The sequence below is a fragment of the Lycium ferocissimum genome, chromosome 11 (assembly GCF_029784015.1).
Source record: "Lycium ferocissimum isolate CSIRO_LF1 chromosome 11, AGI_CSIRO_Lferr_CH_V1, whole genome shotgun sequence".
Taxonomy (NCBI): Eukaryota; Viridiplantae; Streptophyta; class Magnoliopsida; order Solanales; family Solanaceae; genus Lycium; species Lycium ferocissimum.
The window spans coordinates 26,699,462-26,721,718 of NC_081352.1; the positions used below are offsets into that span (position 1 = coordinate 26,699,462).

At 34.6% G+C, this 22,257-nt stretch overlaps 1 protein-coding gene across 1 annotated transcript; it reads left to right on the top strand.

Annotated features, from left to right (window-relative positions):
• Positions 1-3,386: 3,386 nt before the first annotated feature.
• LOC132037448 (uncharacterized) lies at positions 3,387-4,751 on the top strand. The gene has a single exon (XM_059427971.1). It carries the CDS (start codon positions 3,505-3,507, stop codon positions 4,513-4,515), a length of 1,011 nt encoding a protein of 336 aa, XP_059283954.1. The 5' UTR covers positions 3,387-3,504; the 3' UTR covers positions 4,516-4,751.
• Positions 4,752-22,257: the final 17,506 nt, after the last annotated feature.

Below are 22,257 nucleotides of genomic sequence, written 5' to 3' on the forward strand. Positions count from 1 at the left end.
AAATTACAACAATAACAGCAATCATGCTTTAATCCTGAACTAGTTAGGGTTGACAATATGAATTCTTTGGTATTCATTTTTAGTTAGCAGCTGGAAAATAGAAATGCGCTTTATGTTGAATCTGCATTTTTTAGTGCTCTAATAAGATCTACTGTGTCCTGGGCTGCGTCTAGGAATAACAACCCCTCTGTCTCTCGATTTTCATTATTTTTTATCTTTCCCTATGCTTGATAAATTGTTCACATGTGACCTTTTTTGGTCGCTGGAACAAGAAGTTCTGTATGTTCTTATAGGAATTCTTTACCTTGACTAATTGTGATGTGTGGATCTATCATAAGAGTGTTAATATTTTGGAAGAAACCTATATAGTTGAAGGGTGTTTGTTTGGATTTTTGTTGGCTAGATGATATATTATATCTCTATCTTGAATTGGTTCACTACATATTATATGTCTATCTTAAACCTCTATCCGAAGCAAAGCTTTTCTATGTTTTTCTTTGTCTAAGTTGGGAGGAAAGGTATACACAAGCACAATAAGAGAGTTGGGAGGAAAGGTATACACAAGCACAATAAGAGAGTTGAAAAATTGGAAATAAGTCTTTCATTTGTATGTTAGTTTTTTCTTACAATAACGGGTTGCCCTATTTTGTGCTAGTCTTTATTTTTGCCCCTAAAATCAAATAACTTTTTCGCGGGCATAAGTTTATATTTTCATATCATAATATCTCACAAGTTATATGCCGCGCACCTTAAAGAACTTATCTCCGCTAGGCATAAATTCAATTTTTAAGGGCAAAAATTGAATACCATCCCATTCGAAGAGCAAAAATTAAACACTAGCCTATTTCAAGGGCAACCCGTGCAATTTACAAAACTGTTTATGTACCAATTCGGATATAGTTGGGCTCCAATACCTGTACGGAACACCGGGTGGAAAACCAAAAGAAATAAAACAGTTTAGTACGAAACAAATTTCCAAGATTAGCAGGAGAAGATATGAAGGAAAAAACTTGAATTAAGAATACGTTCCAACGATTTGTTGGGTTTAAGTTGATGTGAGAATGGAGCGAATGAAAAATGGAAGGTTAAGAAATGGAGGGAAATGAATTTAAACAAAGTTCTTTTTTTGTATAGAAACTTTGTCCCTCATTGATTAAAAAGAGAAAAGGTTTTGTGCTTGTATGGAAACACTTCTTCTAACTTGTAAAGGGTTGAGAAGAAGATAAACCTCCTACTGATGTCCTTGCTCACTCAGCTCGGGTTTGGCTGATTTTGGCTTTGGTCAAATAATCTAATTAATTGGCTAAGAGATTAGCTTGGAGTTAGTAGCTAAAAGTCCTATTGATTGAAGGCTGTTAAGTGACTAGGATTTAGTCTTTTAGATTATAAAGAGTTTTTTCAACCGAATCTACTCATCGTTTTTAGTGATGTTCTGTTAAGAGAAATTCCTAAGGTGCCAGTACTATGAACCAGGTTCTAGTACTTGACGTTCAACTTTTGGGTGTTTTAGTAGTCAAAATTATAATAGGTCGACAACTTATTAAGGCACTATTCACCAACAATAACTGAACCACTAACAAAGCTGAGTGATGAATCAGACATGCAGTATGATCTCTTCTATTGTTGCATCATTGAAGAAAACATAAGCAGAAAAATCCACTCCATCGTGGCTACAAAAGAGATATATGTCATTACTATTCATACTTCTATAAGGACAACCAACGTTTTTTTAGTTGTGGAATAGAACAGAATATAATAGAGTTCATATACCTATTAGCAAGACCATCCTCTTGAATAATTTAGATGTTGGAAATAGATAATTATTCTCATAATATATAATCTTACTTTTCATGATTTACCCATTACTTTTGTGATTTAAACAAAGGAGAAATTAACATGAGAAATAAGAAAAAGGAAAATCTTGGAAAAGGCAAATAGAGATGGAAAAAAGTATAGAACCAATGAGTAGTACACTATTTAATAAACCTCTCCTGATTCTGCTGCAGAAGTGGACTTAAAATAAAATGGAAGTCAATATTGGAATTAGCAAGCTGTATTAAGCGTTACATTAATGAGGGAATCATTAGCACGTCAAGCCACTCGTGCACAACTAATTTACATCTGTCAATTCAGTACTTATTCAAGTAATTAATGCGATTGGATCTCTGTTTGTTTAGATCTCAAATTTTATTTCTAGTACTAACCTATTCATCTCCTAATTATCCTTTTGAATTTTCATATCCTGATTGTATGATGCATCTACAAATAAATTCAACTAGCTAGTTCTTTCATCTCGAATGTGTATGTTCATAATTGAGTGACGAGAAGCCGATACAGGATTCGAAAATACTGGGAGCACCACTAACTTGTTGGGTCTCACTGACACCGATAAAACTTTCAGTGATGATTGACAGGTGGTGCCGTGGCGGACTGTGTGAGAAGATGACTATAGAATTTGACGAAGAATTTCTAGGTTTTGTTCTCTATAACGTGGAGAGAGAAGCGATTTAAACTTTTTCAGGGAGAGGTTTAATCAAAAGAAAAAATGGGCGGAGGAAGAGGGGACGAAAACTAAAGTAAAAAGTAAACAACAACAACAACATACTCCAACAAAGTGGGGTAAAGTAAAAAGTAAAAAATAAAAACAAAATCATGGCTTCAAATCGTTCAAATTAAACCAATTAAAATCCCTAAGGAATGTGACATATACGAACATAGATCACAACTAAGCAAAGCAGCAGCTTCAAGCCTTCAACCAGTGCCCCCAACCAGCTTTTTTTATCAAGGTGCCTAATAATACATATGCTCGTTTTTCAAGATATATATACATAATTATTTTCTAAAGTTAACATAATGACCTTACCGTACACATAGGTCTGCCTCTAATAACTTGCAGTAACAAATTACAGTTTTAGCTAAGAATCCATGAAAAAATGGCTTCTGAATAAAGCTTCAAATTAACTTGGAATAGACATTTAAAAATGAACCAGACATAAGTATATCATACGTAAAAGCATTAAGTTTATTTACTGCCTACTAATTGGTTGATCTACAACAATTACAGTAGTAATAAAGATTATGAAAACACATGGCCAACCATCCATACATGCACAAATATAAGTATTTAATTTATTCGTGAATCTCCATTATGAACAAGATTATGACTTGTTATCCTTCTGTTCCGCTCCTCCAGCTAAGACCACCTCAGTAACCCATGTTCAAAATTTAATGACAATGAAGATTAAATAAGTGGAAATAATTATAGACCTTGCAGGCCAAATATGTAGCACCTTACCAAATTCCAAGAAATGCTCATGTTACTATCATATGCTCATGATAAGATTCTTATTCCCAACACCATTTCTTATCTTTTTTCCCTTATAAATAAATAACATTGCTAGAGTCTTATTAATTGCCCATCACAAAAAATAGTGTTTTCTCTCAAACCGTATGTGATCACAACTATAGAGAGTACTTTCCTCTCAAGAAAATAAAACACCAACAATGCCTACTACTTCTTCAAAATCCAACCACTTTCGATCAATTAGTTTGCCCGGAAGATCACATTCGAACCATGTTCGATCAATCAGTGTGCCTGGAAGTTCCCATCAAAGCACTGAAAAACTTAAAGAGGCCATCAATAATCTCAAAGCATTGGAAATATCACCCACATCATCAGCAGAGGCTATGTACAATGGTCTACTCGGTCTAGAGGAGTTATACAAGTGCGTGAATGTTCTACTTAACTTGCCTCAAACCCTTCAAGCCTTCTCCCAATATCGTCTTGGGAAAATGGTTGAAGATTTATTGGATAAATCTGTGAGGCTTCTTGATCTTTGTGGCACTACAAGGGAACTCGTCTTGCAATATAAAGAAAATGTTCGAGATCTTCAATCCTCTCTCAAAAGGAGGAAAAAAGATTCAACAACAGAAACCAGCATGACCAAATTCACCGCCTTCAGCAAGAAGATTAAGAAGGAAGCTAAACGACTAGTCGTGGTCTTAAAGCAAATGGATCAGGAGACTGAACGGTCATTCATACCCAAAGATGCAGATCAACACACAGTAGATATGATTAAAACACTTAAGGAAGCCAACGCAGTGCGCGTTTCCATTTTTCAAATGTTCTTGTCCTTCTTGTCTGTTCCACTTTTGAAGCCAAAGGTATCTAAATGGTCATTGGTTTCACGATTATTGGTAAACAAGGGAAGATTAGCATGTGAAGGCCAAGAAGGAAAAATGAACTTGGAAACTAGGTTGGAACCATTCGAGGCTCACCTTGACAACTTCGAAAATGGCTTGGAAGGAATATATCGGTGCATGAGTAGATCGCGGAGCTCTCTCCTGAATATCTTGAAAGAACTTGGATTCAGTACACCCATGTGGTTCAACCTGGAATTATGTAAAGAGAAAAAAGAGACAACCGTCGAAAAACTCTTTGGAGAGTATATGTGTCTCTTCAGAAAAAGTCCTAATGTTGGAGCTTCTCGTTATAAAAGTGTACGTTCTTTTTAGGAGAATAAAAAGGAAAGTCTCATTCCCTCTCTCTGTGTGAAAACTCTTTCTTCTTGTGTGAACTTCAGCGGAATAATCCTGGGAAGAGAAGAAGAAAACGATCTTCTATGAAATATTTGGAATGATCTTCTATATAGATACGATCATAGGCTGTTAATTTATACAGTGTCGTTCGTGTTTGAAGCATGTGATTGCACTATTTGAGTAATGAAACAAATACGGTAAATTTTGGGGAACTGTGCTCTTGATTCGTGTTATTTTTTCCTTTACGGGTATCTAAACCAGGTTATTTGTTTCCTACTCACTAAACAGGACGGAAGAACAATCCACATAAGATGAATGTTACAATGATAAATAATAAAAAAGTATTATCAAATTGACGACATTGTCACTGTTTGGACGAAAATTGTGTAACAATAACGTCTGGGTTGCTGTATTTTTTCTTTCGAATTATGGTTCATAGCTTTTGAATGATGTTTATAACGTTTTTGAATACTCCCAAGTTTTCTTTTGTGAAAACTACCAGTGGTATGACTTTTCCTCTAAAAGTATCAGACATTTCAATAAAATGTTTCTATTAGATACTTCTGACTAAAATTTTGAAAAAGTTTTTGCGTATTTTTTCAAATGCTATATAAATTAGGTAATCACTTAAAATATCTCATCTCCTTTAATTACACGATTAGCCCCACTGCCTTAATAAGCCGTAAAACCTCATGTTCCAATTATGATGATGTATAATTAAAGGTGTCATATTTTATGCGACTACTTAACGAGCTCTTGATATTGTATACGCGAAAGTTCTTCAAAGTTTAAAGCGAAAGTATCTAATAGGAACACACTTTATCATATGTTCAAGTGTTAAATTGGAATAGACGATAGTTCGAGTGTCTAAATGAAATTTACTAACAAACTTAAGGGGGAGTGATGTATTCGGGCAATGTTTATTTATGGAAAATGTCGTCTAAACGTGATAATCGAGCTGATATGATGACCAAGGCAGTCCCGACCAACAAGTTTAGGCATTGTCGAGACTTAATTGGTGTGTGCAGTTAATAAGGATTGAAGGCAAGATCTAAAGATTTGTTCATGTTGATGAAGATAATTCAAGCCAAGGGAAAGATTTGTTTCTTGTGTCTTGAATTTTGTAAATTTTAATTATGTCAGATTTTCTAGTAGGCCGATTTATGGGAAACCCATTTTCCCTGTGAATATATAGGTTTAAGAAACCTGTTATCCTTGTAAGTTTTTGAACTCTATTACCTTTGTAGGTTCGGAAAACCATTACTCTTGTTGGTTTGAAAACTATATGGGATCTATATAAATGGGTTGTAATTGGGGATCTCTTGTACTATATATTCTTCTCATTTATATATCGTGAGAAACTCTCTTTGCTTCTGCCTCCAGGACATAGGCTTAGCCAAACCTCGAGTTATATCCTTGTGTCATTTCTTCTTCTCTATTTATTTTGTGTGTTCTAGTTAATCCACGATCTTCCGCAACACGTACCAATTCTATCTAAACACTTGTTAACCTAGTATTTTCTTCTCTTAGGGAGCAAGCTCTCTCTTATAGGCTATTTGTGAAATAGTCGTTTTATTCATCTAATTTGGTTCTTGTTTATATTACTCGTCCTACATCAAGGAAACAGATAATAATATAATCAGCATGTGATTCCCTAGGCTTCATTGACAGTAGCTGTCGATTCCCTATTTCTAGCCGATTATGCAGTTGTTATTAGGCATCTTTGGATAATGAGAGGATGCCAGAAGGACACTGCGTTTCCAGACGACCGAGTTGCTCGAAACCTGAAGATGAAGAATGGGTGGAAGACCATTTCGTCCAGAAAAAAATGTATGAATATTATTGCATTATGATCATGTGTCCTTACTTATTCGAACTTTATTAATTATTTGTTGTATCTATTGAGTATATCTAGTATACCTAAAATAAATTTCACGACAAGAATATGATAGAAATTACAACGTTAGAGTAGGGTATATATCTAACAATAATAAGAAACAAAAAAGAAAGAAAGAAAATATGCCTACTTTTCATGGTAGGAATATTTTTAGAGTTTTGAATTAAACTACCCATATCTTCATATTAATAAATAAAATTTATACAAAAAAATCTAACGAATTGTATTGCAAACACAAGATCTTATTAACTTGAATTAATCCTTACTCATATACATAATAGCAATATTATTACTATGTAAAGTTAAAAACTTTATACTTTTTAAAAATACAACACTATAAATAACAAGTGTGGAGAAAACAATTGGCTGCTTGTTAAAAATCAGTTTTAGGCCTGTAATTTTGTTGCGTCATCCTTAATCTAGGGTTCCATTTACAATCCTAATAGCACAATGATATGCTTCTTGATTTCATATTTATAACCTCGATTTCCTCTGATTCCAAGCAAGTCCGGGATTACTTTTGTCACACCCTAAACCACACACTATACAACAACCACTTGGCCTTTTCAACCTGTTTACTTGTCCCTTCCACAAATAGTCTCTTATCCCATGTAGACTATGACAAAGTAAAAATATATATATATTTTGCTTGTTAACACAAACTTGGATAACACACATTCCGGTAATGTAGCAATATGGCGCCAGAATGAAACTCCTTTGAAGTCTTCAACATTAACCTCTCCATCACGATCACAATCTGCCTCTTCTACCATTTCCTGTATTTCTTTATCAGTAAATAGCACCCCCAACTCATCAGCGATTCTTTGAATGTCTGCAAACAAGCATCGGTTAGGATTTCACCTGCACACGAGCTCCGCCCATGAATTCCACAACCTTTATAAATGATTTATCCTTAAAAATGAGATTAACCTAAAACACATGCAACATAAATGAGCGATTAGTAGAATGTTGATTGCAAGATGAGCCAATTATAACACCAAAACTTACATTCGAAAATGCAAAAAAAAGTAACTGCGTACTTTTGATTCCAACATGACATTTTCTTCAACTTTCTTTAACATGAAATCATCAAATAGATTCTTTTTATCCTCATCAACTTTCTTTAACACGATATGATACTCATCGCGAGCAGATTTTATCAGACCCGAATTTGAAGTAGACGACATTGTGATCTCAGATTGAGAAATGAAACTTGGTGGAGGAGATTCTAAAGAAAAAATCAAGAAAAAACAGCACGAATGATTATTAAATAACAATAAAAATCCATGTTCAAACATACTATAGAAAATTTTCAACCGTACAAGGTTATTACCTACTTATATATTCATCTTGTGTTAAATATTATTGGGGTTTCAGTTATCAAGCACTAAAGTGATATTTAAGATTAATTTCATTTCGATAGATAACATCAGTAGATCAGCTGAGAATTTGAAGCAGCAAGAGCTAATGAAATAGGTAAAACATGATACGATTGCATTAAGAGAAAACTTGAAGTTGAATTCCGGAATTTGAAGAAAACCAAAAAGTTGTTATCGCCTTTTTCACTCCAAATCACTCCCAAAAATGTAAAAACAACTCCAATTTTTATTTATGGCCATACACAACTACAATTTTCAAATACCATTTTTAAGTTTGAAAACAAAAACTATTTTTTTTTAGATTTCACAATTTTCACGTCCAAACGGGCCATGGATAGTTTTCACTTGTTTGGAAATAGAACTGTTACAATTTTCCGGAATTCAAAAAACTCCAAAAAGTCTTTTCACTTTTTTCACTCCGAAACACTCTAAAAAATTCAACCCCAATTTGTATTCATGTCCAAGCACAAGTCCAATTTTCAAATATCACTTTCAACTTGAAAATAAATACTACTCCCTCTGTCCCAATTTATGTGGCACTTTTTGCTTCCAGAGATTCAAACTGCATGAACTTTGGCTAACATTTTAAGATGTATTTTTTCACCAAAGTGATAAGGGAAAAGTTGCAACTTATAGTACTTTTCATGTAGTTTTCAAATATATAAATTTTAATTTTAAAATATTGAGTTAATCTAATCCAATTTAGCTTCAAAGTTTGGTCAAATTGACTCTCAAAAAAAGAAAAGTGTCACATAAATTGGGACGGAGGGAGTACTACTTTTTTTCCAAATTTCACAATTCTTACGTCCAAACCCCACTTATGCATTCTAGTTAATCCACGATCTTCCACGACACTTACCAGTTCTATCTAAACACTTGTTAACCTAGTGTTTTCTTCTTTTAAGGGAGCAAGCTTTCTCCTATAGGCTATTTATGAAATAGTCGTTTTATTCATCCAATTTGGTACTTGTTTATATTACTCGTCCTACATCAAGGAGCAGATAATAATATAAGCAACATGTGATTCCCTAGGCTTCATTGACAGTAGCTGTCGATTCCTTATTTGTAGCCGATTATGAAGTTGTTATTAGGCATCTTATTGCCATGTGCATACTGGCTAAGATTTTGCATAATGTGCACTGGCATCTTATCAGTGGTGATTCAAAATTTTGTTTTTATTAAGACATTATAAAATTGTATAAAATTGTCTTTAGATATCAAATCTTTAATATTCTGGTGGAATGAAAGTCGTGCAGGATTGTGGTAAATATTAAAATTGACAAAACGTAGATGGACGTATATAATGAATAAAGTTGGTTGCATATATTTAATTTAAATAGTGCATGAGTAGCTTGTTCTAATAAACGTTCCTCGTCATGTTAACTACAGCAACAGCCACAGGTAACATGAGATGCAAAATTTGGCTAGACACGTAAAGACTGGTCAGAAATGCAAAATCTGGCCAGAGATACAAAAACTGGACAGAAATGCAGATAGTGAAGGCTATTTTTGTCATTTTGACTTGGGAAAATTGTGGGATTATAAAAAGCAAGAACCGTATATGAGTTTACTGCACAAGATATCTCTATTTCGTACTGTCTTTTGTTCTAATTTATGTAACACTTTTCATTTCTACAGATTCAAATAATGTGAATTCTATCAATATTTTAAAATATATTTTTTCATCATATTAACATGAGAAGAATTTCAATTTACAATACTTTTTGTATAATTTTGAGTAGTTAAATAATAATTTATCTAATTCGATTTAACTTTAAAGATTAATTAGTGACTCTCGGGAAGCGAGAATATCACATAAATTTAGAGAGCACCTTTTTGTATAAGAAGATAAGTCTATGATCTTTCTGGTGGAGGTTGTACGGATTTAGTTGGTATCTACTGAGCAGCTTAGCTTGTACTCCTTTCCTTCAATCTTTATCTTGTTTCTGCCGATTAATCTTGTACTTTTCCTAAACATTTTTGTTATCTGCTCATTTCATAAATATATATATATATATGTAGGCAGAAATAGTGTGCGCGTTACTGGTTCTGCCGAATTCAGTAATTTTTGTTCAAACAGCTTGTATATTTATTTGAAAAAAATCTAGTGAATATGTACATATTATTAATTTAGAACTTGTTGTCAAAGAACTAAAAATTCAAACCCATAAACTTCAGATTTCTGACTCCGCCTCTAATTGATAGTAATATTTAGTAGTCTCAACTCTGAAGTTATCATAAATAATCTCATCTTCAATTCTCTTAAAAAAGCCAAACTCGTACTTAAAGTATATCCCAGTTAATGCTTGAAGTTTTTGTTTGTCACGTTACTAGCTGGCCATACATGTGCAGGGAGTCCCTTTTAACTTAATTGTTTGAGGCTCTACCCTTGAGTATCATTCTAATTAATATGATTGTAACGATTCAACATGCAACTAGCATAGGTGGCATTCTAATATATACGTACACTTATTTGTAACTACAATCAAGGGTGATTTTATGTGTTAAATTCAGGGGCACGTAAACCCATGATCTTTCCGTTGAATTAGATAGCTTATGTACATATTTTCTAGAATTGATCTAATATTACCTTGTCACACCCCAACTTTTGATAGGGCATGATGGGCACCCGACCCTTACTTAGGGCCGAGCGAACCCGCTGATTCTTGTGATTACTCATAATCTTACTGGACTCTTAAACCATGAAATGAGTGCATAATGTAAGCTTTTCAAAAAAACATGCTTTTCGTCTTTCTCAAATCAAGTAAAATCTGTAATCATATGAAATTTGTAACATATTGCATAATGATACATCGGCTTACTGAGCCGCTTACAAGACGATATGTTATATACGTGACTATCTCGCAAAGTCTCTAACATAAATCAAGATACCATAACATAGATACTCGACTCGGCAACACTCGGAAGGAAATGGAGCTTGTCAATCCAGCTGAAACATCTTCTACTAATATCCTCTACTCATCTGTATACACCTGCGTGGCATGAAACGCAGCGTCCACAAGAAGGGACGTCAGTACGAATGATGTACTGAGTATGTAAGGCATGGATAATAACATAATATAGATATGGAAGGTAACATGGAATAAGAGAGATAACCTGTACATCTGGATGCCTCATAAGGCGGATGTCATGCATGCTTAGCTTTTAAAAAAAAACATTTTTATACATATATATATAGTACCATGCCCGGCCATTAAGGCTTGGTGTCATATATATAGTATCATGCCCGGCCATTGAGGCTCGGTGTTATCATCATTAGCCCGCGTCCGGGCCTCCCGTGTCCGGGACAATATCATAACATGCCCGGCGCGGTGGTGTGCACATCTACGTGCACCCGGCCGACTATAGCGCGGCGCGGTGTGAGAAAATACATACACATATATATAAAGCATGCATAAGAGCTCAATCAAAAGCCACAACTGTATCGGAGTGACGTAAGGTCGGTAACCTCCGATTATATTATGGAATAATTATCGTCGTTTTGTCTCACCTTGAAGGAACAATTGATTTAAGGTGAGACTATCAATGGAGAAAAGAACTAAGAGAAAACATAGAATAAGACCATAAATCTCATAGGGCATCAAGTCATGTACTTTTGGAATCTTAAAAGAAATAGTCATCATTCATGAACAAAATTGAGACATCAAGAAATAGTTCAACGTTCTCATATCGTCATCGGAAACATAAACTTGAAACCTTTAAACATGAAATCATTCTCATCATTTTCATCATAATAACATTCTCATCGTTGACATCATCATTGTTATTGAAAAACATTCCCATCGTTGCCATCATAAGGGCTCACATAATCACAACCTTTGGTTTGGAAGATACGAATATTTTGGAAAACATTTATGGATTATCAGGAAGGAAATCATGCCTCGGAATCTTAGACTTCTTAACTTTTGATAACAAGGAAAATACGGAAACATTTATGAAATCATAACCTAGAGATCATGCCTTTGAAAGAAAGGGACGAGCCTTAACATACCTGTTCAACCTCCAGTTATCCACACTTATTCATCCGAATTCGCGAGTCTACATTTAAGAGGATTCACACTAACGTTAGCCTCTTTATCACACTTGTACCAAGTTTCAAGCTATACTATTTTATATTCGTCGAAAATCGGGCAAAGATTTCCCCGTTTATATGCCTAGCCCGAATTCTCAATTCAACAACCAACAATAACAACAACGATACCAACAACAAAAACATCATTTCTCATATCAACGTATTCCATAGAACAGCCCATATGGTGTTCGACCCATATTTCCATCACATAGCCATTTTGTAATGATTTTACAGCCCCTTCTCCGTAAATAAATTGATATTAACACAAATAGAAAGAGATTCATACCTTTCCCTTGATGATAATGCTATATCTTCACTCCTTCACTTTGAATCCAAGCCAATTCCACCGCAAAACAATACTACAATCGCAACTGCACGTTACCCGGATCTTGATTAATACTCCGTCACTTGAAATTGCTCAAAATCCTCACTTTTGTGATGTATTTTTACTCTCTCTTTGTTGCTGAAATTTCTGGAACATTTGGGGGAATTTTAGTGCAGAAAAATGGGGTTTCTGCCCCTTATATAGGTGCCAAAGTCGGCATCACTGTAGCATGTAGAAAAGATCAGCACATCGTTCATCCGCGGAAATTATTTCGAGACCTAAAACTTTTATACGTCAATCTCTTTATTTGCATACTTGGATATGTCCAAAATTCCATACAGTCTGTATAACTTATTCAACATCCAAACTTAGCAAAACCTTTTTTTTTTTTTTTTTCGTTTAACCTCCAACCTTCGCGGCACTTACTCATCACTTGTTGAACTTAACATAAACACTTATTACTTCAAACATAACCCTGTCCTTTGAGCTTATGAGACTAACCTATGATGCAATTCAACGCACGAGAATACGGGATGTAACATACCTGATGACTAGTGGCGGAACTAGAATTTTTACTGAAGGGTGTCAAACTATGAAAAACTAAATATACGAAGAAATTAAGGGGATTCAACTCATAGCATATATACATAAAAGAGTTCTTTTTACGTATCTACATTGTATAATTTTCCAGCGAATTAAGGGGTGTTGGTTGACATCCCTTGCATGCATTTGGCTTCGCCAGTACTGATGACACTCATGCTAAATGAGGCTTAATGGTCCACTTAGTTAAAATCTTAGTTATTTTCCAAAGGGCAATTTAGGATCAATTCATACTTAATGCATTTTTTTTTCTTCTTTCTTTAATAGTGCACCCGTGTTCTAGAAATCCTAAATTCGCCTTGACTACAATATATCTTTTTTATGTTAAATAGGAAATATTTTTGTAATATGTACAGTTGAGATTGTCATGAAATTAATGAGATTGAGATTCAGAGGAAAACTTCAATGCAAAGATATATACGGAGGTGTCAAAGAAGAGAAGAGGTTCAAACCAGTTGAGAGAGAAGAAGAAAGAGAGAATTCTTACTCCAAAAATCTGAAAGTTAGTACAATGAACAACTTATATAGGAGCTGTTGATACAACTAATTATTAGCAACTAACTAATTACCGGATTGGCTAACTGCTTCGCTAACAAACTCTTAACTAAATTGACACATCCAAAAGACTAAACTACCCTTGAGATGTTATACTCTTTTTAACACTCCCCCTCAAGTTAGCGGACAAAAAATATCAATGACGCCTAACTTGAACTTCAGGTGTGTGTTGGACTCTGGCCAATCCTTTTATAAAAATATCTGCTGGTTGTTCTTTTGTAGGAATTTACTGAGTAGTGACAAGCTCTGTTGGATTCTTTCTCTTATGAAGTGGCAGCCAATCTCAATATGTTTTTTTCTTTCATGAAACACGGGATTGATTGCTATTTGTAGTGTTGCCTTACTATCACTGAAATTTGACATTGGTTGAGTTACTTCTGAACCAATTTCCTCTAAAATGACAAGTAGCCAAGTTAGCTCTGCTACAGTAGTTGCCAGACTTCTGTATTCTTCCTCTGTAGTACAACAGTTTACTTTTTGATTTCCAGGACACAACAGAGTTCCCAAACTTAATCAAAAAACCTGTTACCGATATCCTGGTAATGGGGCATGCTTCCCAGTATGCATCACAAAATTCATTAACTTCATTCTGGTATTTGCTAGACAAGATAAACCCTTGTCCTGGTAGACACTTAACATACTTTATAATCCTTAATGTTGCCTCTGTATGGGACTTTTTAAGTGCCTGAAGGAACTGACTCATATCTGGTCTAGTTACCGTTAAGTTAAGTTTTCCTATTAACCTTTAATAAGCACTTTGATCAGTAGGAGGATCTTGTTCTTCTTGTAGTTGTCTTTAGTAGCCTGATCATACTATGTACGTAGAAGTAAGTTTCACATTCACATCAATTAGTGTAGTTGTTGGTTTGGCACCTGCTGTACCTGCCTCTGAAATTAACTTTAAGGCATATTTCTTTGATGCGTAGTAATACCTTGACTTGATCTTGCAACACAATCCCAAGAAAATATTTTAGGTCTTCCAAATCTTTCATTTTGAATTCATTTGTAGAGCAATTTTGGTTTCTTGAATCACTTCCAAACTGTCACCACTAATTAGCATATCATCTACATACACAAGTATGAGAGTTGTCCCTTGACTTGAATTCCTAATGACCAAAGAATGGTCATGTTGATTTTGTTTGAATTGGAACCTGAGAAGAGCTTCAGAAAGCTTAGCATCCCGTTGTCTAGGTGCTTGTTTTAATCCATACAAGGATTTTACAAGTCTGCTTACCAATTTCTCCCCCTGATTGTGAAATTATTATGGCATGTCACATGTAGATTTCATCATGTAAATCCCCTTGAACAAAAGTATTGTACATATCTATTTGATGTACATGCCATTTCTTGTACGCATAACAAAAAACCTGGATGCCAACATTCTAACTAATAACTTGGAGGGGGCATTAACTTTATGAAACTAAGTGATATTTTTCAATCTTTCTCCATCAAACAATGGTGGAGACTCAGAACCAATTATTCTCTGCAGACTGATTTTGTAGCTCATAAATACTAACACGTTTCATCCTAACATGACAGTTTGGAAGAAGGGAAGTCTAGCTGGTGGAAGTATATGTATGAGATCAGGGATAAAACTGAACAGGAGATCAAATGGATTATTGGTAAAGGTGATGTTAGCTTTTGATACGATAACTTGTCAACTCTGGGGCCTTTATACAAGAAACCGAAGGCTGGAGTCAGTGTCTGGTTAAAGATGTGCTTATGAATGGTAGATAGAACTGGAACCTTGTCCAGAATCATCCGTCAATATAAGAGGAGACTGCTATCAACAAGATGAGATTGACTTTGAACAATGAAGAGCGTGATATGCCCGTTTGGGAACCTATAACTGCAGGACAGTTTATGTTGCCTCTGCATGGAAATTATGTAGACAAAAGGGTAACATTAATACTAGTTTTGAAAGTTTGGATAATTATATACCTTTCAAAATGTCTTGTTAACCTGGAGATCTATTACTAATAGGTTACCAACTGATGCTAAAGTTCTTAGATTGGGTATTCCTATGTTTCCTTTATGTTACTACTGTAATAGCACTAACAATGCTACATCATTATTAGAAAATGCAAAACATATATCTTATGCAGGTGAACATGCTAGAAGTATATGCAGGCATTTTGCTAGACCTATTGGGATTGAACACAACAACATGAACTTGAAGAACTTGATACAAAAGTAGTGGACCAAGAGAGTACTCAATCCTGTAGCTGCTTAATTACATTAGAAGAGTGCTACCACCTCTCATATGCTGAAAACTTTGGAGAAGCAGATACAACTGTAACTATGACCTAACCAAACCCTCTATATACAGATCCAAAAAACACATCACTGACACCCTTTAACCTAACTTTAGTGGGACAGTTTGGAAGAGTCAAGTTGGAAAATTCTTGGAAAAGCATCAGCAGGATCTTTGATGTTACCATCAGCCGTAGGACGACTATAAGAGTCAAATGGATGAGGTCACCTCACCATGTTGCAAAACTAAATACTGATGGATCTTGTTTGAATGAAAGGCGTAGTGGAGGTGGAATACTAAGAGACTCAATAGGGCAAATCATCATGGCATTTAGTATAAAACCTTGGAGAAGGAACCAACAACTAGGCTGAAGCTATGACTTTGCTACATGGATTAGAACTTTGCATCTAAAGAGGAATCAACCAAGTGATTGGAGAAAATGACCCTCTACTCCTTGCTAAAGCCATCACTGATAATTGAAGCATCACTCGGAGAATGTATAATGCTGTAAAGAAAATCAAGAAGATAGTTGAAGAGCATGATTTTATCATCAATCATTGCCTCAGATAAGCAAATCAACCTGCTGACAAGCTTGCTTCACTAAGTCACACAACATATGTGAACCTTGTATTGAACTGTTGTACTAACATCCCTAGACAAGTTAGAGGCCTTGTAAATCTTGACAGAATGGAATTGGCCACCTTTAGATCAAAAAGAACAAAAGATGACATCCTAATTTTTGGACCACCTTAGACAATTAGTTAGTAGTCCCACACTGGCTTTTGTATAGGCTCACTCTTTTGCTACGTGCTTTTCAAGCACCAAATACAAGTTTGGTATGCCAAATTTCGAAACTTGTATTCTTCTATTGTCAATGAACTGAAATGCCAGTGTTACATCTTGGAAATTTCGAGTCGTGTGAATCATGAGTAGACTAGCACGAACCTAAAGTGAACATGAGATTCCTATGAGATTAAGGAGAGTATTTGATAACTTTAAGTGAGTACCTTAAGACTTTGAAATCATAGAAATATATGGAACTAAGTTTGTTGAAGGAAGTGAAATGTAAGTCGCGCTCGGAAAGGTTTTCGCTATAATTGAGCTAGTATTTATTTAGTAATGTCTTGAGGGGCTGCTACCGAGCCTATTGTATGGTTAATGAAGTGTTATTCAAGTGCCAAGAAGGTTCCATAAGGATTGGGAGTCAAACGAATTGAAAGGAGCAACTTTTCGGAAGAGGGCACTTTGACGGACCATTTGACGGACCGTATAATATTTGACAGCCCGTCAAATGGTGGAGCACCACCGTATAATGGTCACAGTGAGCTATGTTAGGGTGGCCATTTTTATGGTACACTTTGATGGACCGTAGGAATTTTGACAGTCCGTCAAAGTGGTCGCAGGATTGCCGTCGGGTTTTTAAGTGACGCTTTATATATTTCATTTTTCCTCATTCGAATTCATTATTTCCCTAAAATCAGACCTAAGATCTCTCTAGAACTCTCCAAAACCCTCTCTTCAACTCCATAAACTAATTCAAGCCAAAACCCAAGAAAATCCAAAAGAATTAAGAGGTTCAAGTGCTAAGAAGTTGCTAGGGTTTGTGGAGCTCATGTTTTTCCTTGGGTGTTGATGTTAGGGTTTTTCACTTTGGTGGAGTAAGTTGATTCAAGACTTGTTCTTGTGAGATTAAGGTAAGTTTTTACATCTTTTACATATGGTTGAGGTTGTTTGAATGTTATACCATGGGGGTGAAGGAAGAAAAACGAAAATGGAGTTCAAGTAGGAATTTGAGGATACTTTGAGCTATTAACTTGAATTGATATTCTTGGCATGTTATAAGTATAAACTTGTTGTGGGTGAGTCTAATAATGTTGAGGAAGTATTGCATGTAAGTGTATATGAAGTTGTAGAGATTATTGTTATTATTAGTGACCTTGAAAGGAGTTGTGGGGATTGAATGATGCTTAATTTGAATGAAGTCTCTTGATTGTGGTATTGTTGATAATGTCATTGTTGATTGAGAATTGTTTTAGAATTTGGTAAAAGTAGATGAAATAGGGGAAATGCTGCTCAATCTTCGTTAACCCATGAATTATTCTAGTTCGAAATTAAGAGTATCTTTAAGGCTTAACCATGGTATGAATCCTTCTAAATGTAGATTTTCCAAGCTTCGACGGTGAACGTTAAGTAGTTAAGAAGACATAAAGGTATGTAAGGCTAACCCTTCTTTCATTAAGACATGATTCCTTTGCTATATACTACCTCATGGGTGCTTAAATGTCTTCTAAGTTACCCCATCCCTAGAATTACCAAAGCTCATGATCCTTGATATTTTCACGATGCTATTGCCTCCTTTATATGGTAGTCGATCCTCCAAGGAAAGAAGTAAGGGAAACGATGATGATAATGATGTTGGTAATACTTATGGACAGGTATGTATAGGTGTATAAGTATGTATGGCTATTATGAACCACCAAGCTCTTATGGCCGGGTATGATACCTATCGCGCGCATACCACTGCAGTTGGGTACTGATAACCCTGAGCCCTGGTAGGGCCAGGTACTTGTAACACCAAACCTTATTATGGTCGGGTATGTAAGACACCAAACCGCCATGGTCGGGCATGCTACTTCTAAGTGTATGAAATGGAAGTTTCCCATTAGAAAGAGGGTAAGTAAATATGACGAACATCACTAGAGGTATACCTAGCCCTTTCATTTCATGATTCGTCTATCTTATGTTAGTTCTCATGCTTTCATTATGTTGTTGATCATGCTTTACATACTCAGTACATTATTCGCACTGACTTCCTTTTGTTTGTGGACACTGCGTCATGCCCGCAGGTGGACGGGGAGAAGGACTCGATCCATAGACTACTTGTTCAGGGACTGCATAGAGGAGCTCTATTTCATCCGGAGCTATAGCTATTGGTATTATTCTTTTGTGTACATACATATGGGCATGGCGGGGTCCTGTCCCGTCTATATGATGTTACATACTCTTCTTAGAGGCTCGTAGACAGTTGTGTATGGTTAGATGTCCTGTAGCCTTGTCGGCTCATATTTTGTATATATTTTGTTAGCCTCGTTGGCTTGGGTACATAGACATGGGCATTGTTATTGATGATGATATAAATGTGTCGTTGCCCGATGTGATTAGTATTGTTGATGTATAGAAAATCATGAGTAGACCATGTGGCTCACCTAGATGTGAATATGAATGTACGATAGGAGGTGCCCGGGTGGGGTAGCACCGGGTGCCCATCATGACCCTCCGGTTGAATCGTGATAGCTAGTTTGAAAAAAAAAAAAAAACTTGAATGCCAACATAGGAGTCATGAGCATGAGAAAAGATGCTCCATTCTGTACGACTTGAACCTTTGACTCCAATGTGTCGTCTTTTTTGCAAAATAGCCATCGAAGAAGACAAGAGGAGCCTTTGTTAATAATTAACTGTATGTCTAACGGTTATACATCATTATGGAATTGGTATTATATTTAGGTGTCCTAACATCTTGTACAGCTACGGCAGAGCAAGGATTTTCATTACGGGGATCCAAAATATAAAGGAAAAAAAAAGAGAATTCAATATTTATTAAATATATACATAAAATCCTAAGTGGTCGTTTGGTTCAAGGTATAAGGTGGGTTATCCCAGCGCTAATTTTTATACCATGTTTGGTATAAGGTATAAAATTATCCTGGAATAAATTTATATTTTGTATCAAACGTGATATAAAAATTAGCGCTTGAATAGCCCACCTTATACCTTCTTAACCCACTTATCGATTATTTTATACCATCTTTTAGATGGTATAAAATAATCCCACTATATGGGATAAATTAGTCCCGGGATTATAATCCCGGGACTATTTCGACTAGCAACCAAACGACCCCTTAGGGGTCGTTTGGTACGCGGACTAAATTATTCCGGGATTATAATCTTTAGACTAATTTATCTCATATGAGAGATGGGATAAAATAATCCCAAAGTTAGTGGGATAAGATGGGATATCCATCCTTTAGATTCATTTTATACTCTGTTCGGTAAAAGGTAAATTTATACCTTCTACCAAACATGATACAAAAAATTAGTGCCGGGATATCTCAGCTTATACCATGCACCAAACGACCCCTAGTTTTCGATAGAAAGGAATTCGGATGATCGATGACCCCCTTGTTCCCTCGCCTGATCATATGAATACACAACTAAATTAAGATGAGCTAGTATTGCCACCTCTCCGTTTCATTCCACTATTTTTCTTTCTGCATTTTTTTTCTGGGGTGGTCTTAGCTGGAGGAGTGGTACACAAGGGTACGGCATTGATAGTGGTAATCCTAAAGATTTATTCATAATGGAGAATCGGGAATTGAGCAACTTTTATGAATTTATTTTATATATAAAGTCAGGAAATGAAATGAAAGGTACTCCCCCAGATAAAAAGAGTGTTCACTTATTCATTTGCACATATCTTAAAAAAATACTAACTCCTAGAATTTTTTTTAGATAATTTGACTAAACTGTCCCTAATAAAATAGGTATTGTGATTTGATCACATAGTAAGGACAAATCTGAAAAAATAAGATTAATTCTTTCTTGATTTGATAAGTGGACATCCTTTTTGACCTAAGGAAAAAAGGCTAAGTGGATACTCTTTTTAATCCGGATGGAGTAACTCATTTAAACAAGCAGTACGGATTCAGTGTGTTAATTAGCTATGAGTTCATGAGAACGCAATACCTTATTGCTTATATTCTGTATACGTACTAAACTATCATTAAGTAATTAAATATTTGACTGTAAACTCAGTTATCATTATTGTATATTAACTTGAGATCACTATAACAACGACCTATAAACTTTAATTCTTTGATCCACCGTTGCAAACATTACAAGAGAACATGGAATTAGCTACGGCATTTGTCAGTAATTCCTAGCTAATCCGTTGCTAAATAGCTCCTCGCTAATTAGATTTTCTTATAATCCGTCGCTAATCCATAGCTAAATGAGATTAGCATGAATTTTGCTGTTTAGATACGAAATTTTATCCGTCGCTAATTTCATGTTTTCTTGTAATTATATAAATAGTAAGTGTTATAGACATTAATTTTTAATGAAAGATTTATCTAATTAATTAGTAGTGCATGAGTAGCTTCACGTGCAGATGACTTCTACCAAGAGAATCCTTGCAGAAGCTAATTGTAAACTAATGGTTGATTATACAGCTAGCTAACTAAAATTGTTGACTTCTATTTTACTTTAAGCCCCACTTCTGCTGCAGATTCAGGATAGCTTCCATCAAAACATTTATGGAAGCATGTTATGAAATTGAGCAAGTAATAACTATTACTTTAAGGACCTGTTTGGAAAGCCATCCAGGTAATTGAAATTGGGTTTGCTCTGTTTGTTTGATCAAATAATTACACAATTAGATGGGAATTGAGTGTAATTGAGAAGGTGTAATTATACTCCAATTCTCAAGGTGGGGCAGCTAAGAATTAGGTGTAATTACACTATGTAATTTTCGGGTTACTTTTAATTAGCTTCTTTCTTTTTTGTTTTATTTAAATTTCTTTTCTTTTTTAATTTATTTTTTATTTCTATTATTTTAATTTGTTTTTTATTTTTACTTTTTAATTATTTTTATTTTTTAAAAATATATTTTTCTTTTTATATTACTTATTTTTCATTTCCTTTCTTCTCAATCCAACCTTTACTTCTTGTGGTTCCATGTAATTGCTCGTATTTTATTTTATTTTATTAATTTAGCATAACCGTGCTATTATGCTAATTTTTAAAAATACACCTCTTATATTAGAAAGAATGAGTCATTAACAAACTTGACATATAATGAGTAACGTTATTAAAGTAAAATTTCATTATGAATGAGGTTATAGACTTTATTTTTCCTTTCTTTTGAATTATATTTACTTAAATCATGTTGGAACTTACTTATGTAATGTTGGAATTTGACATAAGTGTATTATGTTAAACTTTTTCGTTTGGATTTTGAATTTAGGTTATATTTTCGATTTTAATTTATTTTCTTTAGTACTATTGACTTGTTATTTCCCATTGGATGTTGTTTATTTTTCACTTACTGTTGATAGATTTTTTTTGTCAAACATTTGAATAATGTTATGGCATTATATTTATAATTTTTTTTTTTTGTCAAACGTCCCATCCATGATGTTCTCACAAAAAAAGTATGCTTTTCAGTTTTATAATTAATTAAAATTAAAACATTATTAATTTAAAAAAAATATCAATTATTTTTTATAATATTAGTTACAAATATATGATTATTAGTTAATATACTTTCAAGAAACAATGTGTTATTAAATAACCAATTTAATACTCTCTCCGTTTCAATTTATGTAAACCCATTTGACTAGGCACGACATTTAAGAAAGAGTGAAGACTTTTAAAACTTATGGTTTGATAACATCCAAATTCACTTCTCAAAGAGAAAGTGTACACGGTCGTATGCAATATAATTTACCCAACTAAGAATCGGGGTCGAACCCACAGAGAACAATATCCTAGGCGATTTAAGCAAGTAAGGAATTATCGTTTTCTACGTTAAGCCAAACACTAGATAATATTTTGATT

What these genes read in the sequence shown, in the direction of transcription:
- LOC132037448 (XM_059427971.1), top strand. Translation starts at nt 3,505, where the DNA reads ATGCCTACTACTTCTTCAAAATCCAACCACTTTCGATCAATTAGTTTG.